The following is a 19,670-nucleotide window of genomic DNA, read 5'->3' on the forward strand; positions in this document are numbered from 1 at the left end:
CACACACACACACAAAGCAATTATCAATAAAACAGCTGTAAAAAACATTAGATAAATGTCTTTATTTTCCCCCACAATGGTTATTAATTTTAGTTACTTATTATTTCAATATAATGAAATCACTTTAGAATATGCTGTAAAAACATGCCATAGGTGAAGGAAGCTGCAGTGACTCTGAGTTGCCTGCAGTTTTGCAGATATAATAATCAAGATGGATAAACAAGGCACAAGCACGGTTAGTCGTAGCTGAAGATTTTGGTGCATTTTTAGGTTTGTCTTAAAGCAACCACATGACTGCAGGCAGCTGATGAGACAGCTAAAAGATCAAGGCTATTTACAGGAACTGGAATTTTTCTGCCCTGGAAGATAAGAGAGAGAGAGAGAAAAAAAAATCAAATGCTGACAAATAAATATTATCTCTATAATCGTTTTATGGCTAAACTGAAATGTCTTTAATCTTATGTAAAATCAGTAAAACTGATGGTTCCTTTCAGGTTTTCAAGAAAAAAAGATAGGAAGGAGAATGAAGCAAAACTAACTGACTCTTACAATAAAATATGAATTTCTCTAGCAATGTTCACTTTTTTTGGAGGCAGGGGGGGACTTTAAGAATTGGGGTCAGCCTACCATCAGCAGTTATTACTTATGATTTGGATTCAGTCTGCAGTTAAATAATTTAGTAAGTCATGACATAGGTGTGCCAAATGTAGGCTTTTTTAAACTGTGATACTGGACCTGAGAGACTGCTGTGGCTTCCACCTCTGCATGTTAGCGTGGCTGTGACCAGGCTGCAGATCCTGACCCATGTTAAATTCATCTGAAATATAAACAAAGCCAAGTACTGCTACTACTACTGAAATTTGCATGGGTGTGAAGTCACCCAGCGGCCTTATGAACTTATGTAAAACTCAATTCAGACTTTTTTGTGATTTTCACATTAATCTAAAAACTGATAGTATGGTTTTCCAGTATTGTTATACATATTAGCAGATCCACAGTAGCCTTACTAAAGCAAAGAAGTGACTTAATGGACCATGCAAAGACGAAAGGGAGAATTAAATAGCAAAAACAGGAGGGAAAAATGACTGTAAACAAGGTTGGTGGATTTTTTAAAAAAATGTACAAATAAAGTAACTTACTTGTTAGAGAATAAGGGATGAGTGCTCCAGACATCATGCTTATTATTTTTTTTCTTCTTGGCCTCCCTGGATGCTTTCCAGTTAATAAGAAACTCTCTGGTTAAGTCATTAATCTCCCTTCCATCAAGAGCCTCTATAAGAAATGTTTTAACCAAACAAACATTGAAAATAAAAACATAAAATGAACTATTGTGAATGTTTTGATTTTATCCTTAAGAGTGTTTCCTAAATTTAAGTCACAGCAAAATAATGAAAGCGTATTTTCAAATTAGAAGTGAACTGAGCAAACAAATGATTATTATTTTACCGAGGCTTGTGCACACGGTTATCAGGCGGTCTCTGTACTTTGGTTTTTTACACACAGGATTTCCACTCAAATCCATTAGAAACAGCTGAGGCCAGTGGCTGAACACATCTTCTAGCTCCTGAAAATAAACACAGAGCAGGAAATCTGCTATAATCTGTTGTGTCTGAATCCCTAATTATTCTACTGGAAACACTGTGTCTCTAAGGTTATTGTCTACACATCAAACAATAGCCCAGTTTGTTTAAAACAAATATAATGCAATCTTATGATTGCTATACAGATGATCATAGGGAAAAAAAGAAAGGTGTGAGTGAATGGTAATATGAAGTATAAGGGCCAATAGAAAGTGCATAAACAACACATCAGTCTGTTTTAATAAACAGTGTCGCCGGTGTCATGTAACTACAAGTTTTCTCCTGGGGCAGTGTGAGGCTGGCTCCTCCAGCGAGTAGCCTGCAGTTGTATGTTTATCTAAAGGCACATTAATCCAAGCCTGGAAATATGAATACTCTCTGGACACGCTCTGATTGTTCATTGCCTTCCTGTCTTGGCCAAAGCGCTTCCACTTTTCCAGCTTGAGCCGCAATCAGTTCAGAGGGGGACCCCTGAGCACCACGCGCTCCCAGGCTTTGATAAATGATCGTGTCAGGGCCGTCACTCAGAAGGCCCTCACTGAAGAGGAGCCCAGCGCCAAATTGCCCCCCACGCGGGGGCGTGGAGAACAGCAGAGGCTGAATGCTCACTGAGCTTGGCTGGCTCTCTCACTTCCACTAATGATGGGCCAGTTATGAACCTGTATTTGACCAGAGCTTCGATTCCCCCTGTCCTCTCTGCCCCGCGCACAGCTAACTGCCTCAGAAGATGCTCCCCATTTGTCACCCGGGCTGACTGCCTGTCATAATCTATTTTAAAAATCCATAATGTTTCCTCTGGACTCTGACCAAATGGTGCAGAAGAAAAAATTGATCCTTTGGAGGGCTGTCTTTGCGCAATCGATAGTGGCAGACGGGTTGTATAAATTATAGGAGACATCTGCTAAAAAAAATGACACGTGTACAACAATTACCTGCATCAACGATCTCCAAAGAAAGTCCCCTGTTTTAAGAAGGTAGTAAAGTCAACTACAAAGTGCTTTCATTGCGTCATCCTGCTATTAAATGCCAATAAGAAGCAAGAATTACACCCTTTCAAATAAAGCCATCAACTTTTTCAGTTAACAGATAAGTTTAAACAGAGATATCATTGCCATCATAGCGTCAGGGAGTCTAATAAATCTCATAAAGTGATACAGCCGGGGTTTGCGACATCAAATAGACGATTCCAAGGCAGAGAGGAAAAATCAACCTTCCAAGGAACGGGAGAAACTTGTGCTTGTTTGAAGCTGTCAGCGAGAAAATTCTCGGGGGAATGGTTCGCTGATTTGTTGAATAATTCTGACCCTGTGCGAGTCGTGGAGACTGGGAAGCTCTGGCGGGATTTGCAGGATTTAGTTCCTTACAACCCCGCTATCCATATCATTTCACACATCAGTGCAGAAAGCCATGGAACAATGTTAATGCTGACCTGATCAGGCATGCATAGTTGCTGTGAAGGGGTAGTATTTACTTTGACTTCACGTGCACTCACTTTCTAATTGAGTCACACTGCAGCAGGAGCCTTGAATGACATCAAGTAAGTCCTGAAAACGTATATTTACCTCAATACTGCACAGCTTATTGTCTGCAGCAGAAAAATGCTGGAGCTCCTTTAGCACCGCCAGGTCTCTGATATCATCGATGTTGTTGTTATTAATATTCAGGACACACAGAGATTCCTGAACAAAGAATTTACAGAATTCATATTAATGTAAAGAAAATAGTTCATGTTACAGTCAGTACAATGACAGACTACTACAAACAGATCCTGGACTATAACGTATATATGAAACATATTTTTTATGGTCAAATCAACTTGATATTAAACTACAGGTATTCAAATATGCAACGCAACTTCCAAAGAAAAGACAAAAATCATTTGCACCCACCCAAGGAAAATATCTGCAATACCATATATCAGAGCTTAAAGGAAGCAGTACTAGTTGGTCCAAACTACATTTACTTTTATCTCTATTCGCTTGTAAGCACTCTTAAGCATGTGGATATGTTGTCTTTACATATATATATATATGTGTGTGGTGCAGTTGCAAAATGTTCACCCTGGTTAGAAGTTTCACAATGGCTCATTTATAAAACGCTGGAACTCTTTAAATTTGCACAGCAATTTCTTTAATTTATCTAAACAAACAAGAAGCTGAGACTTCTGGTGTGTTTATCCATAGCATGGGCAGTAAACGAAGCAAACAGACTCAACTGATTTGTCAGACCAGAGGGAGCAACAGAGATCTCTTTGACATCATCAAACCCTGCACAATATTGCTCTTACACGGATCAGGGGAAATCTCAGATCTCTCTTTCACTGGATGTGATAACCTACACATGGGTTGACAGCTCACACACATCTTTGTGCATGAAAAGGGAATGTCAGACCTTCGTCTGGTCTTTCGATAGCTTAAAAACGTATAATGAATCAACCAAGGATAACTTAAGTTATTTGGAAGTGTGGGAGATGTTTTGTTCTGATACTATTAGTGAGCCGAACAGAGTAAAAATAGGTCATACAGCGAGGGAGTCGAGAGTCCTGGGGTCAAAGAGCAACTTTTCCCCCGGTGTCAGTCTTTGATTCTCCACATGAAGCTCTTTGAGCTGATGGAGCTGCTCTAAGCCCTCCACCACAGCAATTCTGTTCCCCCCGAGATACCTGCAGAGCAGCGAAAATAACATACATGTTCAAACACACACCTCCCACTTCATATATTTATCACCAATCAGTTGAACTTTACTCACAATTTAGAGAGGTTCTGCAGATTGTGCAGATTATCTATATGGGTTATGCTGTTGTTCTGCATATAGAGATGCGTGAGGTTGGAGGCAAAGCTGAGGTTGCCAATGTAAGTGATGTTATTATCATACAGGTAAAGAACGGTGAGGTTTGTACACATTGAAAGATCTCCCTTGAAAATCAAGAAAATTAGGCATTAAAATTAGTAAATTGAAAAAACAGAATTAAAGAAGTGTTAAAGATGCTGGTTACTTACAATATCTTCAATATTCTTGTTAGAAAAGTGGAGGTGGGTGAGTGTCTTGAGGTACTCTGGGAAGGAGAGGCCCCTTTTCTTTTTGAAGTGCTTTCTAGACTTAGCAATCAGATCTACGGTCAGATGTACCATGTTGGCTTGTCACAATCTCGGCTTCAGAGAGGATCCCTTTCAGCTTCAGCCAAGCATTCAGCCCACAGCAGTGACTATGGGTTGGCGGTGTCTAAAACATACAAATATTTCCTCTGAATATTTCAATGGTCTAAAACCTAATCACGTCATGGTTTGAAATAACTAATGGAAAATTATATGATTTTAGGTGACCGCTGTGTTTTTATATAAGGCTTGTGTACTAAAATGACCTGACCGTGAGGTATACAATTATACTTTTTGAGTTTAATTTCCTCAGGTATTAAGCTTAGGTTGTATTAAGTATACAACTGTGTACGCGTGTAGTTAAAAGATAGTGTTGGGGAGAGGAGAGCAGAGTGATGTGACAGCAGGTCTCATCCACGCTTGATCTCAAGGCTTCAGGTCGGTGGTGTAAGGAAAACTAGACACTGATCGATAACTGAACTCAAACACTCCTGGGCCTGGGGTTTTCAGGGACGGCGGTTTGTCACTGTCAAAGAAAATCCACGCTTATAGCAGTGCATACGGGCAGGGAGTAACATACTGAAGTGGATAAACTCCAAAGCAACAGTGAAAGGAAGGAATCGGGTCCTTTTTATCTTGTGTAGCTTCGCTAGCACAACAAATATAGCCCCAATATTAGCCTCTTAACTACATCTAACACGAAGTTCTACGTTTCCGCTAAATATTCTTCAGGTGTAAAAATCAAATATATAAATAGTTAACTGCATTCTCCTACCTTTCAACGCCGGCAAGGGGGTTTAAAACGTATGTTATAGCTACACAGTTTTCAAGCGTGTTGGGCTTTTTTGTTTGAGATCGTGAACATGGTTTCTATGGAAACAACGGAAGTAGCGTCCGCGAGACACAACAGAATTCCACGGGTCACTGAAATTGGCGCAACACCAGCGAAGCGGAAGTAGGCTATTAAGTAGCTAACTGGGGGACTAGTGTACTGAAAAGTCCCGAACAGCTAACATGATAGTAAAACTTCCAGATTGAAAAAAGCTTTTTTATGTTTTTATTTTAGGGGAAAGTCGGTAAACTTTAAATTTTGTCATGACCTGAGTTTCCTTTGAAGGAGTGACTTGCCTCTGCTTATGCAGCAGCCCTTGGTGGGGAGGAAGCGGGATCAATCATTCTCACAGCAAAACTGCTCTTTCCATCTCCTGATTAGTGTGGTCATTAGATCTATGCCGCCTATTGGACAACAGCAGGCTTTTAACTATCTGTCAAAGCAGTGCCATATACATTAAAAACGCTTCTTAAATCATTTTATTTTACGATGTTTCTTTTTCACAGTCATGCAAGCAGAAACCTTTTTGTACTAACGGGAACATACTTCAGAATTAGAAATCTGTTGAAAAGGATCGTTTAATTTTTTTTGGCTGCCCACAATTTGACTTGATTAGAATTTACATAAATGTTCTTATTGCAGCTTTAGTCATGCATACAAATGTCCATCTGGTGATAATCACAATATTTACATATCCAACAAGTTCAACATGTTTCTTAAATCATGAAAGACCAAACATTAGGTTAATCTATTTTAGAAGTGCATACTTTAAATACCACCTCAGCACTGACAGTCAGACATGTAATACATTTAAATATTTGGCGAAAATACAAACTAGTCAGTAGACTGAGTGCAAAAACCTTACTCAATGATTTCATATTCCTAAACTTCATGAAATCTAATCTAATAAGTTCCATCTTCGTAAACCAGTACACCAAAAGTTCTCAGTTTTAAGACACGGGTTAAATCATGGTTAAGTAAAATCATTATAGCAAGTGGTGCCAAAGCTCATGCTTATGAGAAAAAACAGGCACCTCCACTCTCCCACTGGGATTCTCTCCTCTGCAATACATGACATCAAAAATATACATGTAGCCATTACAATACCATAGAAAAAGACATCACACAACCTCAGGCCAAAGGAACAGGAAAAAAAAAGGGAAAAGAAAGAAAGGCAGACTCGGCGAGTGTCTGCTTCGATGGAGAGCAGGCGCGTCGGGTGAATGGACCCCAGTGTGCACGGCTTCTGTTTCTGCCCTGCATCACTGCCACACCACAACCTGACAAGCTGGCCGCTCTGCCACAGCGTACCACCGAGGGCCAAACTGTGCTGGGAGCAACTCCGCAGAGACATCTCACGCATGGCAGTCGATTCCCGCTGAGCCTAAGCAGAAGCTGTAGTTTGTTGTTCCATTATGTAATGCTATGACAGGCTACACCACTTGAATGACTGACTGGTGCTAGGTTAGACTGAGCGTTAAATGTGACCACACCAATGTGTTATTTAAATGTGCTGAATCAGGGCTATGTGTGAAAAGATGCCGCCGTGCCTTGGGCATTGAGAATATAATATTATGCATTAAAGAGTAAACATTTGGACAGCAGTGTACATCTAATCCACCTTCCACTGAAACCGATCACTGTCCCAGCTACACTTTGCCTTATATAAAACAAAGAAACAAAAAAAAAAACAAAAAACACAAAATGCTGCTTTTTTTAAGTTTTATTTTTTGCACGTGTCTTCTAATTCTTACCTACATGAAGGAAAAATGAATAGAAAAGCACTCCCAAGAGAAATAACAGATGATGCTACTCTTAGCAGTTAAACATACACCATGAATCAGTAAGCACCGGGCATGCACAAGAACACATTTCCAGGTGTAATTCAAATGGCCTTGTGGCTGAGGTTTAATTGCCAGACGTGTTGATTTGATTGAAGAGTTTGTCCTTAATGACTTGAGACATCAGACCATGAATCGCTTCTATGGTTGTCTTGCAGCTAAAATAAACCACAGAGAGAAATGAAGATCAGCATTTAATCCAGGGGGAAAAAAAGAAAAGAAAAAAAGATGCAGCATAAAGGGATATGACATTTAAAGTGGTGTCAGCAGACTTTTTAAAGGTAACGTTGCTGTTTGCAGACATTCGTAGTGGGTGTATGTATCAGATATCACTGAAACTAAAGCTACTTTCGGCTGCACTCGTATTCACGAGGGGTCGCCACAGCAGGTAGCTCGCCGTGTGTGATTTGGCCTTCCTGTGTCTTATCCTGAAACCGGGGATGTTTAGCTTGACAGCTGAAGGTTTAAACCACTACATTATAGAGCCACTAAAAGATGAAACTGAAACCACTATCAACATTATTTGCCCTGATGAAACCCGTTTTTTAAATTCATGTGGATATAGTACAAGTGTAGCATTTACTTCATTGTTTAGTTTAAATATTTAATAATAAAAAAGTGAAAAAAAAAGGTTTTTCAGCAGAAGTTTGTTTTTAAAAAATACTTATTCTAACATATTCTGTGTATTCAAATTACGTATTTAAACAGTTATAACCTATTATTGTAATGTGCATAACAAATTCATAATATAGTAACGTGTTACTTAGACTCTATATGTCATTCCTAATATGCCTCTATGTTGTCAATACAAACAATTGCTGAAAGAAACTGTTTTAAATCTCTCTATATAGCATCATTATCACCTTCAGATCAATCTATTGACCCTGAAGGAGAGGTCAGAGGTCAAATATGACATGATATTTTAAATCCTTATATGGTGCTTTTTATACCACACTTGTAAGAATCATAGCTTCTAAGTTATAAGGCTTTTTGTCAATTTTCAGGCAATAAATCTTTAAGTTGACCTTGAAGGCCTGAGTGAATGTAAGGCAAATCTTAATGGATTGTTAACATGATGCCACCTTACACCCCAACAAAGTTTATCTAAATGAATTCAAACATTTTGAAGCTGTTTGCACACAGAAAGAATGACACACGAAAATGCTCCCAAAAACATGACCACCTTGGCGGAGTTCATAAAGACATTACTGAGCTGGATTCTATTAGAAACTATATCAAGAAATTTGAAATAGCCAAATGGGGTCAGTTTGCATAATAACTGATTAAAAAGTATCTTAAAGCACTGAATTATTACTGCTAAGCAACACTGGTCTGATTAAGAAACAAATTTTAGATTAATTTAGCAACAAACACAAAAATAAACTACTGTCCTTAACACCTAATCAATGCCAGATTTAAAAAAGACTGACATTTAATTTGAGGATGTGATAAAAATACTGCTCGAAATAAAAGAAAACAAGCCAGTTATAAGGTCAGTGGAAAAAATAATATATATCACACAAGTAGAAAATATGATTACATAATTGAAAGCAACACCACTGACCACTTTATTCATCTAGTGGGATATTATTTATACATTTACAGTCATATTATATCATACTTGAGTTACAGTGCCCAAAATAAATTAAGCTGACATTTAATTTTACTAAAGCATTCTATCGAAAATAAAACCCACCTGTCTCGTGTTGCTTTGGCCAGTTTGTCCTCAGACTTTCTGTCGTGTGTGTCTAATCCGAGCATGAAGCAGCCTCTGCCCAGCTGGGCCTCCGACTGCTCCAGCTTCTCTGACAGGTCGAACACCTGGCCCGTGGTGTAGTCCGAGTTCTGACCATGCAACACACAAACACACAGAAACTGACTCATGCACAATTTGCCACTAAAAGCTTGATAACAGATTTTCCTTTTTTTTTCTTCTTTTTTTGCAGAATGGCAACAAATATGTCTAAAAAGCCAGAGGAACACTTTATGGGTTGTGGTGAATGAAAAGAAGTCAGTGAAAGGTTTGCTTAAGGTGAGGCCGTGTTTATGGTAGAAAAGGTAATTAAAACACAATGACAAGGGAGGCCCCTGGCTGGGGTGACAGTGTAGCAACTGACAAAGCCCGTCACCCATAAAGCAGCCCGTTCTTGACATCTAGTCAATTCATCTTCATCCAAAACGCCAAAAAACCAACTGTTTGGACAAGCCTGATGCCTATTTAGACTGTTTAGTCAAGCTCAGGACAGAGTTCCTGCATCCACAATGCAAATTTACATGAGGGGCGAACGAACAGCAAGGGGGAAAAGGAGCATCATGGAGTCGGCTCTAGCTTTAATACTTATCTCCATTGTGAAAAAAAGTTCATGTACAGCTTATTACTAAAATCAACAAACACGGACGCTTAGCTAATAAGCAGCAATAAATCATGACATCACAAGCTGGTGACCACATGTCTAAATGAGTTATAGAGTAATAATTAACCATAAATCAAAATGTCAAACAAATAGCAAACATTTTGATTTTTGAAATGCCCTACATACCGTGAGGAGACTTGAAGAACTTAAGGTATTAACCCAATATTTATTCCAAAGGAGTTCCAGGAGCTTTCTATCGAGGGAGGACTTAAAGTAAGTAACCTCCAAGGCGTAATACCTAAAAAGGAGAGCGACAGAGAAAAAAGAAGCGCATATGCAAGTACTGAAAATAAAGTAAACAATGAAAAATGTGTGATACGGTACATGCTACACAAGTATTTGATCCGGTACAATACTGTAGCAAATATAAATACTCACTGTTTACAGTGTACACCAAAGTCTTCAATCTTGTTCAGGGGGATAGTCTGATATTCTGAGGGTCCCTCATCAGGGGGTTTGTAACCCTAAAAATCCAAAAAGGAAATACTAAGTAGTTACTACAGTAATAAGGAATTAAGAATACAGAGTGACTGAAAAAAAATTATAAATATATTCTTAACAAATACACGACAATAAAATCAGTATATAAAAACGTCTCAAATAATCAAATACAGCTATGCACAAGAAGAATGAAAAAACAGATATTTTGTGATTTTACTAAAGACCAAAGAGGACTGCTGCTAAAGTCTTTGCTTTACCTTCGGGTAGGTTCTGAAGGCACCGAGGTTGACTTTCCCTGCAGAAATAGTCCGAGTGGGATCAATCTATAGGAAGCAAGATACAGTAGAACAGGAAAACAGAGTCAGGGGTCACACAAACCTCTAGGGACTACTCAAATGTGGCCACCAGGAGCCTTTTTACTGGGGCTGTCAGTGTGCTGAAAATACACACTTAATTACACGACGCCCCTGGCATTTAAGCGCCGCTAAACCAAATGAAGTGTAAATAGCAAATGTGGTTGTAATAGCAAAATATTCATCAGTACTACATGCAAATCTACAACTCATCCATCAGTAATCTTCCCCCCTTCTCAGTTACACCCACATTAATGGGATGTGGGATATGGGATAAGCTCCATTTGAAAAGTGGGAAAATAGAAGTCACAGTTAAAAAAAAACAAAAAGCCATTAGCTTCAAAATAAAACTGGTTACTATTTCCCATCTTACCACAACAGCCACAAAAGGCTCCTGAAACTGTTGGTTGAGCATCTGGGTGCTGACATCTATGCCGGAGAGCCAGCATCCATAGCCTGGATGACTGTGGTACCAGCCTATCGCATTCTCCAGCCGGCCAACCTTAGGAATTGTAGATAATATAAAATCATATCTTCTTTAGGGCAGTGTAAGATGTCAGTAACATGATTGTATTTGACACAGTTTGCAGTTTTTATCCTTATCTAAAGTAGCATTTTCCTATCTTTCCTTTTTCTTTTAAGAAAAAATGTCTCCACATTCGTGTAGTCACTTGAATTCATTAGAGTATTGGATAGTGTATGTTAAACAGGGACTGGAGAAACCTCATAACATAGTACAATTTACACAAAACTTTACAATTATTCCTAGATAATATAAAAGAGTGCAAATCATATTAACCTTATAATATATTTATACTGTATTCCTGCTTCTTGGGTTGCAACATTAACTACAATAAAGTGCTTGAAAATAGGTTAGAGGTAAGTAATCGTATACTCAGCATGGGAAAAGGCAGACAAATGTGGTTATATATGGTTATCAGAATATTAATACTATCAAAAGACAGTAATGCTTCAAATAATCCCTTTATAGTTTGTAAAAATCTTATTGATATTAAGTTAAAGATTTTTCTAAAGCAGCTGAAACACTCTTCCTTAAGTAAAAAAAAAAATGGTTGTAAGCCAGTGACATTCACAGAAAGTATTAAGTTAATGTCTCAGATGAAATCAAGTCTGATTTTATTTAGGCTATAGTTCGGTTCCTTCTTTCTAAGTCATAATTCAAACACGATGCTCTTTATGTGCGTGGAAGTCAATGTCCCACCTGTTTGGCATTTTCAATATAGGCAGCCATGTATTCATAGGCTGCCGCCTGGGCGTTAACTCTGGTCTCTGTGCCCTCCACGGGCAAAGCAAAGCTGTCCATGATGATCATGGTTTCACCGTCCACCTTTCCCAGCATGAGGCCCATCACCTCCAGGTTTCCTCCAGATCTGGCATGCATTACCATCTTCAACAGGGCCAAAGCTGAGATTTTGCAGTACTTGAAGTAGTGGTGACTAAAAGGTGAACAATGACAAATGTATTTGTATTGATGTTAGATAATATTAAGCAGTGCGTATATTGTAGATACACATCCAGTTTGCTGTACTGCTACTAACATAAAGACCGGTTTGCTAGTTTGTAGCTAAGCTACCACTAATGTTCCAACAATAAACTACCAACGAACACCATTTAATACGAATACGGCAGCTCAGCAATCACCTAAATACTTAGACAGAAACCTAAATACCACAATGTTGTTTTGCACCCACTCTTTCGTCCATGGCTTCGCAGCGAGGATTTCTTGTTGTTGCTTTTTGTCATATTTGTAAATTTCATCAATGCTCTGAACTTCCTGCATGCTGTTAGACAGCTCCCATGTTTTCTGAGCCGTATTGCTCCCCGCCATGTTAATAATGTATCCAAGCAAAACCCGAGCCGTAAAAAACCCCGATTTTTTTCTTTAAATAAGGGAAGAAGTGCTGTATTTCTCCCCCAAAGATTTTGATATCGTTTTAGGAGCTGATAGCCACTCGCTCAAGGAGCCATGACAGTGAGCGATACCAACGCAACAAAGTGAAATCGACGGGGACGTTCGTTTTCATATTACACATATTTACCACTGATGTGTTTATTTGTTATATGCCATCTCTTAACACTACAACGCAATGATATATGGTGATATTGCATTCATTAATCATATTTGTATCTTATTTATTACTCTTATTAGAATATATTTACCCCTGTGACGCAAGCCATGGTTTAGTCCTGCGACGACGTCAAACTAACTTCTGGGGACGCACTGACATCTAGCGGCGCTTTTTAGAAAGGTACCTACATCTATTTGTCAGGGCTTTTTTCTTAGAGCCTCGGCACTGTACTGGGAGCTGAAGTATATAATGAGTCAATAAAACTGAAGCTAGTATTCAATAATTAGGCAATACTATTCTGGAGGAAGGCCGTAGCTAGTAAGTTAAAGGGCTATTAATTAGCCTAAAGGGCTGCTGGTTAAGGCTAGATGGTATCATTTTTAGACAACAGCAGTATGTTAAGTTTATTAACATGTTGTTAATAAACTTTGCCTGGTTTTATGTTGTTTAAAGACGATTAAAAAGAAACAGAAAATTCAGATCCTAGTGTTAAATATTGCAGAGTTATTAAAGACTTAACATTTGGACTATATTAGACATATTTTTCTAGAATGTTTGTGTTAGATGTGTTTGCTAGCCTCTCCCAGGAGAAGGTTTGTGTCATGGTTGCCCATGGCAACGGAATGACGCTTTGGGCTCGCTGTGAAAGATCGGTCGGATAGGTTTGAGCTGTGTGTGGAAATTTAAGAATTATTGATATATATCGTGTTATTTGGTCTTGTTATTTGTCTAGCCAGAGTTACATCCGAGCTTTAAAATAGACGCGCATGTTCATATACCCCATTATGGGGTATATAAACATTAAGTCAAGTGTTTGCCTTATTGGGTGTATTGTGTATCACGATTGGACGTTTTTTTTGAGAAGCATGAAGAAAAAACTCCCCGCCATATGTGATCAAGGACTTGCGAAGCAACGTTTATAGGTGTAAACTAATCAACCGGTGAGTAAAAACAAACAAACAAGCAAACAAACAAACAAAGGAATTCTTTTAATCACATGTTGCTTTTTAATAAACAAATCGGTGTTTCAGCGAGTTTTTCTCCACAGTCAGGGTCAGATGGTGCAAATTACACAATGCTGTAAATATGACTTCAGCAGCAGCTCTAGGAGTAAACCCCAATCCCGACAGAGGTACTGTACAAGGCTGTAGTAGTGAATTGGCTGCATTATTTAAGCCTGTAGTGTTTAGTGAATAGTTTCCTGTTTTTATTGTACAGTCTACTCTATATATGCCGTATTTCCCAGGTATTGGCTTAAGCCATCTGCTGGGTACCGAGTATGAAAGGAAGAAGCAGAAACTTCAGCGGGAGCTCCAGCTGGACTACAGAAACTATATATCCAGGGTGTGACGACGCAAAATAAATAAATAAATAAACAAATAAATAACTTAATAAATAAATAAAATAAAAATCTGAACATGTATAGATAAAATAATATATAGTTCATTTAGCCAAAACAATAGGAATTTACTGTTACATCAGGCATATAATTATATATAACCTATAAGAAAAGGTCTTAAATAAATCAGAATAGCTTATTAAAATAAAATTTAAAAAACATGCCAAGACAAACTGGCTTAGTGAGGTAAAAGATGCACAATTAAAAAAAAACAAAAAAAAAAAACAAGCAATCTCAATATAAAAAAAGAGAAATAAACAACAGAGCACCACACAAAGGCATTAGAGTATAAACCTTTTACTGAGTTGTTTTCATTCACTGTTGTAATAAATTGTTAAATAGTAGACTAAACATTATATGAAAAATAATTAATCTAAAGTCAGAACATCAAGTTAAATAAAACTGGAAATCTTTGCTTTATGTAAGTGCCACCGAAGTGAAAATTTGTAGCTCACTGTAGAAGGAAAAGCACAATGAATCACAGTCACAATGAAATTTCAACAGCTGATTACTTATATTAAGATAATAATTTTATGTATTGCAAGTTTTTTGAAGCTTATGCTGAATTATTTAAAAAAAAAATTGGTGTCCGATTAACATAGATTAAATATGTGCTAATTTGCATACATATCCAATTGACAGAATGGAATAAAACACCTAAATGTGCATTTTAGACATTTCCTTTTTATTAGTGTTACATTTAAGACTTAATAAATCTTAAATCCTAATCTTAAAATTGTCTGGAACACGGGAACTTTTTATCTGGAATGACATATCAGAAATCGTTATGAAAATACATTCACCAGCCACTTTATTAGGTATACCTTCCTAATGCCACATTAGAACCATTTTGGCAATCTAAATGGCATAGATTGAACAAGATTTTGCCTTATGACATGGTGGAGTGTTTTCCTGCTGAAATCAGCTATCGGACGATGGATACTCATGGTCATACAACGATGGCCATGGTCAGCAACAATACTCACGTAGGCTGTATACGTAGTATCATCAGTTGGTACTAAAGGGCCCAAAGTCTGCCAAGAAAACATCCCACACACCATTACACCACCACTATCTGCTTTAGCTTATCTACTTCAAGGTTCACATGGTCTTCTGCATACCTTGGTTGTAACAAAGGGTTATTTGAGTTACTGTTTGCTTCCTATCAGTTTGAAGCAATCATTTCTATTCTTCCCTTATCTCACCTCTGGCATCAACAAGACATGTTCACCCAGAGAACTACTGCTCCCTGGATTCAGACTGACCCAGTAGATCAGCAGTTTCTGAAATACTCAGACCAGTCCATCTGTCACCGGCAACTATGCCACATTCAAGTAGCTTAGATCACCTTTCTTCCCCATTCTGATGCTTGATTTGAGCTTCAGCTGATCGTCTTCACCCTGTCTACATGCCCAAATGCACTGAGCTGCCGCCATGTGATTGGCTGATTTTGTATTTGCATTAATGAGCAGCTGAAAAGGTTTACCTAGCAAAGTGGCTGGTGAGTTTATGTCTGTGTTTAACTAAGTTGCCTCTGTGTTGCATTTGCGTACACACAGCAAATCTCTTATTCTTCCTGCAGAAAACAGATCTGAAAAGTAAAGAGCCTCAACAACAACTTGATGGAGTGTCACTACCGATTGATGAGAGGATATCTGTAAAGGTGTGCCTGCATTCATTCGGTCATCAAAGTAGAGCTTTAGCTCTTCAGCTAGAACTGATATAAACTGCTGACTGCACAGTGCTGCGCGCTTCATGGCAACTGATTTTCTTTATATAAGACCGTGAACTTAGAAACAAAAGTTAAGAGGGATTTCAGGGGTCTATATGTGCACGACAAGCTGAATGTTGATAAGTATTGATGCAAGCATTTTTGAAATATTGAGGCAAAAAATATAGCCTTAACCTCATCGTCACCCGAATGTGTGCAAGCAGAAATATGTATCTTATTTTGATAGAAGATGGTATTCTGTAAGTTTTGTATTTCCTTAAATTCTAAGTGTCACATGAGCTTAACTGAGCGGTGTGGCTGGTTGACTCTGACTTTTTGTTTTTTCTCTTGCAGGAAAAACTGAGAGAGGAGAGAAATAAAGAATACAACCTCTTCCTCCAAGAACAAGCTCAAATCAGAACGGTAAAGAGGAGAACGTCTTTTGTCAGTCCCAAGGTAAGAAGACTGATGACTCAATAGGCAGATCGTGCACAATAACGCTAGTGTGTTTGGTGCAATAATCCATGCAATTTTTATAGCACACTTTAAAGGATTCTCTATCAGTAGAAATGCTTCTCCATTTATCAGGTAGATACAGCTCACTGAGTACTTGAAAGACAAATAACGAAAAGCACTCTGTTACAAAGTAAATCTTTTTTCACATTGAATTTCTTCCTCACATTCTCATTTTCAGCCTGGACAGATTCACACTTCAGATGGCTTGAAAATTTCTCCCCCAGCCTCTCCCCTGTCATCCCCTCACAAACATACCCACACAAACATAGTCCCCAGTCACAATGAGAGGAAAGATGCTTCCACTCTGACCGAGGTGTTCAACGATGGAGAAATCAGGAGTCCAGTTCAGAGGCGGCGAAGACGCTGGCAAATCTTCAGAGCAGAGCCCTACAGCTCTGAAGACGAGCTAAACACAGACAGAGGGGATGAGTTTGATTTGAGATACAGGAGGAGGAACGACAGGCACACTCAAGAGCCTGGGTACAAAGAGGAGATGACAGCGCAAGAGTGCAGAGTGAAGAAGTATCCTTTTTTTTTCTGGAAAATGATTTGAATTACTGGTAGTTTCATCCGTTACCATATAAATGAGATGAGATTGCTCCTCTGCCAAATTTCACTGTCCTGTCTGTTTCTATGGCAGGGCTTCTCAGGACATAAAGGAGACAGTGGCTCCTACAGTTTCTCATCAGAAGACCAATGACACAATTTGGAAGTCTGAGTAAGCAAGTTTATGTTTTTTGACCCCTGCTTCTAGAAAGTTGTTAATGATCTCAGCTCCTAACTGTACACTAGCAATAATGTTAGCTTATAAATGCTTTGCCCTGGGCAAAAGGTTTTGCAGCAATGTGATTTATGATGATGAAACAGTGGTCACATATAGACAAGGGCGGCCAACAACATCCCCCTGGAAAGTCTCATAAATTTTCAGAATCAATACCATCAGTACCATAATTGATTATACTGGTATCTGCTGCCATATTCAGTTATTGCTCTTCAGCACTTTTGCCTGCTGTTGCATTTCATTGTTCCTGAACTACACTCAGTAACCTGGTAACATGAGGTGCTGTGATAGAGAGTGAGCCTTGGCCCTTTTCCAGGCAAAAAATTGCTCACCTTAGAGTTTATCAGAAGAGCTGGATTGATGAAGCACAAGCCTTTGCTCTCTGTCTCTGAGTTATAGCCCTCAAAGCTCTGCAGCCACTGTGTGACATAAAATCGTAGCTGGGTGTGGCTTAAAGAGGAAGTTATTGCAGTGATGTTACCCTTACATGCTGTCAGTAATTGGGTGACTCTTATGGAGAGTCCCGTTCTGTTTGTGTATCTGTATTCAATAGTGTTCAAGTGCCAGCCAGCATGAAGATGGCTGCAAGATCTGCTGTCAGGAAGGATAAGGCTGATTTTGCTACTGGACTGCTGATAGGTAAAAAACATTCTTACTACACAGATAATAAATGCAATTTATCAATTAAAGTCATATTTCAGAACTTAAGCAGTATTTTAATGACTCTACGTCTTGATGCAGGAATAACAGAAGAGCAGGAGACAACTCAGATGAGGAAAGAACAATACAGGCAGGAGTTACTGAGACAAATTGCTGAAAAGCAGAGGAAGAAGATGGAGTAAGTATTTATTCTCAAAATCATCATTTTCATCAGAGTCCTTTAAGCTAGCTCAACCCTTATGATCTACAAAGCATGATAACAAACTACTGATCGCTGGTCACCTCTCTTCTTAACTTAGAGAAGACCTGTCGAAGCTAGGTTAAGAAGAGAAGTGATGAGAGTTAGAGGGGGCAAGGATGAGATGGTTTGGACATGTGGAGAGGAGGGATAGCACATATATTGGACGAAGGGTGTTGAAGATGAAGCTGCCAGGCAGGAGGAAACAAGGAAGACCACAGAGAAGATTTCTGGGTGTCGTGAAGGAGGACTTGCGGAGGAGTGTGACAGAGGAGGATGCTAGGGATAGGGTGAGATGGAGGCTGTTGATCATGTTGTGGAGACCCCTAAAGGGAGCAGCTGAATAAAAAAGAAGACATAGAAAACAACATCAAGCCTCTGACGTTGTTCTCTGTCCTTTTTTTCTCTTTAGGGAGAAAAGACTTGAGCTGAGAGTTGACCCTGAAAAAGAGGTAGGAGAATAGCATTAAAAGATCTGGCTAGCAAAACCTTTAAACAGCAGAAACATAATGTTTGTGTCAGGTCTGGATTTGTTATTATAACTTTCATAGGTTGTGGAGTCTTGGAGAAATTACTTGAAAGAAGTGCCACCTAATCTTATCCTTGATATATATGTTGTCTTTCTTTGATGATTGTGTTCTGGACCACACGTAATCTGTTCCAGCCTGACCGGATACAGCAGCTAGGGTCTGTGAATCGTCACTATAACAGCCTGAGCCAGGATGTTCTTCACAAGCTAGGAAAAGATCTAGAGGCAGAAGGGAAGCACCTAAATCCAAGTCTTGAAAATGGCAAACCCACTGAGAATGCAGATGAGAGAGCCCCCCCAGGAAAGTCCCAGGTGGACTTGATTACAGCTCTCAGACAACTGCCTGGGAAGACTGTGCCTTCAAATGGGATGGAATTACCGCAAGGTGTCCCCTCACTGGACTATTTTAGTGAGGACTACCACAGAGACTTCTCAAACATCCTAGGAGAGGTGACCATCCCAAGGTAGCTCACATTTGCTTCGATTAAATGAATAAAATTAGCAGCCCTGCTATACACTCACTGGAGTGTTGGTAACTCTGTTTCAGGGTTGCGAGTGTTGCTCCTCCTTTACCTCCCATTGTACCTCACAATTACAAGACTCCATATGATGCAGATTATTACTACTATGGAACCAGGAATCCATTAGATCCTCATCTTCCTCATCTTCCTCACAATCCAAGTAATGTAACTATCTGTTTCACAAATATGTATTTACTAAATGTTTCTTGTTTTTATCCACATTTTTTTAGACTTATGTTGTTGATTATTGCTAGCAGTTTTTAAAGCAGACAACGACTGGTTTGATTTCAGTGTGGTGATGTTTAGATTGCTGGAGTTGAAAAACGTGTTGCTATCCAGTTTGTGTAAAGTCAACATTACAAAGAAACTGCAACAACCTATTAACGAAATTAAAATAAACCCTTACATTTACTGTGATAGATGACCTGCTGCACTTAACGCAACTGTCACCTCCATGCAAATCATATGAATGTCGCTTTAAGCTTCAGAAAAGCTTAAAGCAACATTCATGAAAACAGTAATGTTACTGTTTCTCCTTTTCTACAGCTGAAGGCAACATTAATGATAATACTATATGCAAGTGGTGTGTTTGGTTACAGTTATTTCTTTTCTATTTTAATATTACTGCCAAATTCCTGCTCTTTATTTGAGCTTTGTTTGTGGCAGTCA

The 19,670-nt window shown here is 38.8% G+C and overlaps 3 protein-coding genes across 4 annotated transcripts; 1 reads left to right on the top strand and 2 right to left on the bottom strand.

The window, feature by feature from the left end:
• Window positions 1-45: 45 nt before the first annotated feature.
• Window positions 46-5,569, bottom strand: ppp1r42 (protein phosphatase 1, regulatory subunit 42). Of its 2 annotated transcripts, XR_006054856.1 has the most exons (9): window positions 5,451-5,568; window positions 4,580-4,802; window positions 4,329-4,495; window positions 4,104-4,242; window positions 3,143-3,259; window positions 1,447-1,564; window positions 1,140-1,272; window positions 736-817; window positions 46-359 (listed from the first exon to the last, which is right to left on the bottom strand). XR_006054856.1 is itself a non-coding variant. In XM_042224751.1 (8 exons), exons 2-8 carry the CDS (start codon window positions 4,709-4,711, stop codon window positions 335-337), a joined length of 831 nt encoding a protein of 276 aa, XP_042080685.1. In that variant the 5' UTR covers window positions 4,712-4,802; window positions 5,451-5,569; the 3' UTR covers window positions 46-334. The 2 variants fall into 2 exon arrangements, 1 of the variants encoding a protein (XP_042080685.1); XM_042224751.1 differs by lacking the exon at window positions 736-817 and having other exon boundaries at window positions 5,451-5,569.
• A 149-nt stretch (window positions 5,570-5,718) lies between these two features.
• On the bottom strand, window positions 5,719-12,562 carry cops5 (COP9 signalosome subunit 5). Its single transcript, XM_005912183.2, has 8 exons — window positions 12,269-12,562; window positions 11,779-12,013; window positions 10,930-11,058; window positions 10,461-10,526; window positions 10,141-10,226; window positions 9,889-10,000; window positions 9,045-9,193; window positions 5,719-7,506 (listed from the first exon to the last, which is right to left on the bottom strand). The coding sequence occupies exons 1-8, from the start codon at window positions 12,403-12,405 to the stop codon at window positions 7,416-7,418; spliced, it is 1,005 nt and encodes a 334-aa protein (XP_005912245.1). The 5' UTR covers window positions 12,406-12,562; the 3' UTR covers window positions 5,719-7,415.
• Window positions 12,563-12,832: 270 nt separating this feature from the next.
• Window positions 12,833-19,349, top strand: LOC121814357 (centrosome and spindle pole-associated protein 1-like). Its single transcript, XM_042220028.1, has 13 exons — window positions 12,833-13,587; window positions 13,695-13,778; window positions 13,893-13,990; window positions 15,628-15,708; window positions 16,111-16,212; window positions 16,451-16,794; window positions 16,913-16,990; window positions 17,607-17,692; window positions 17,795-17,891; window positions 18,364-18,403; window positions 18,616-18,944; window positions 19,028-19,166; window positions 19,308-19,349. The coding sequence occupies exons 2-13, from the start codon at window positions 13,733-13,735 to the stop codon at window positions 19,347-19,349; spliced, it is 1,482 nt and encodes a 493-aa protein (XP_042075962.1). The 5' UTR covers window positions 12,833-13,587; window positions 13,695-13,732.
• The last annotated feature ends 321 nt before the right edge of the window (window positions 19,350-19,670 follow it).

This window comes from Haplochromis burtoni, unplaced genomic scaffold, assembly GCF_018398535.1.
Source record: "Haplochromis burtoni strain Fernald_Lab_line unplaced genomic scaffold, NCSU_Asbu1 Contig_1, whole genome shotgun sequence".
Classification (NCBI taxonomy): domain Eukaryota; kingdom Metazoa; phylum Chordata; class Actinopteri; order Cichliformes; family Cichlidae; genus Haplochromis; species Haplochromis burtoni.

What these genes read in the sequence shown, in the direction of transcription:
- ppp1r42 (XM_042224751.1), bottom strand. Translation starts at nt 4,711, where the DNA reads ATGGTACATCTGACCGTAGATCTGATTGCTAAGTCTAGAAAGCACTTC. An exon ending in ACAAGAATATTGAAGATATT is followed by an intron (nt 4,496 to 4,579) that starts GTAAGTAACCAG and finishes TTGATTTTCAAG; the next exon opens with GGAGATCTTTCAATGTGTAC. An exon ending in AACCGTGTGCACAAGCCTCG is followed by an intron (nt 1,273 to 1,446) that starts GTAAAATAATAA and finishes CATTTCTTATAG; the next exon opens with AGGCTCTTGATGGAAGGGAG.
- cops5 (XM_005912183.2), bottom strand. Translation starts at nt 12,405, where the DNA reads ATGGCGGGGAGCAATACGGCTCAGAAAACATGGGAGCTGTCTAACAGC. An exon ending in AGCCTTTTGTGGCTGTTGTG is followed by an intron (nt 10,527 to 10,929) that starts GTAAGATGGGAA and finishes TGCTTCCTATAG; the next exon opens with ATTGATCCCACTCGGACTAT. An exon ending in GTTCTTCAAGTCTCCTCACG is followed by an intron (nt 9,194 to 9,888) that starts GTATGTAGGGCA and finishes TTGCATGGTCAG; the next exon opens with AACTCGGACTACACCACGGG.
- LOC121814357 (XM_042220028.1), top strand. Translation starts at nt 13,733, where the DNA reads ATGACTTCAGCAGCAGCTCTAGGAGTAAACCCCAATCCCGACAGAG. An exon ending in AAACCCCAATCCCGACAGAG is followed by an intron (nt 13,779 to 13,892) that starts GTACTGTACAAG and finishes CGTATTTCCCAG; the next exon opens with GTATTGGCTTAAGCCATCTG. An exon ending in GAGTTGACCCTGAAAAAGAG is followed by an intron (nt 18,404 to 18,615) that starts GTAGGAGAATAG and finishes AATCTGTTCCAG; the next exon opens with CCTGACCGGATACAGCAGCT.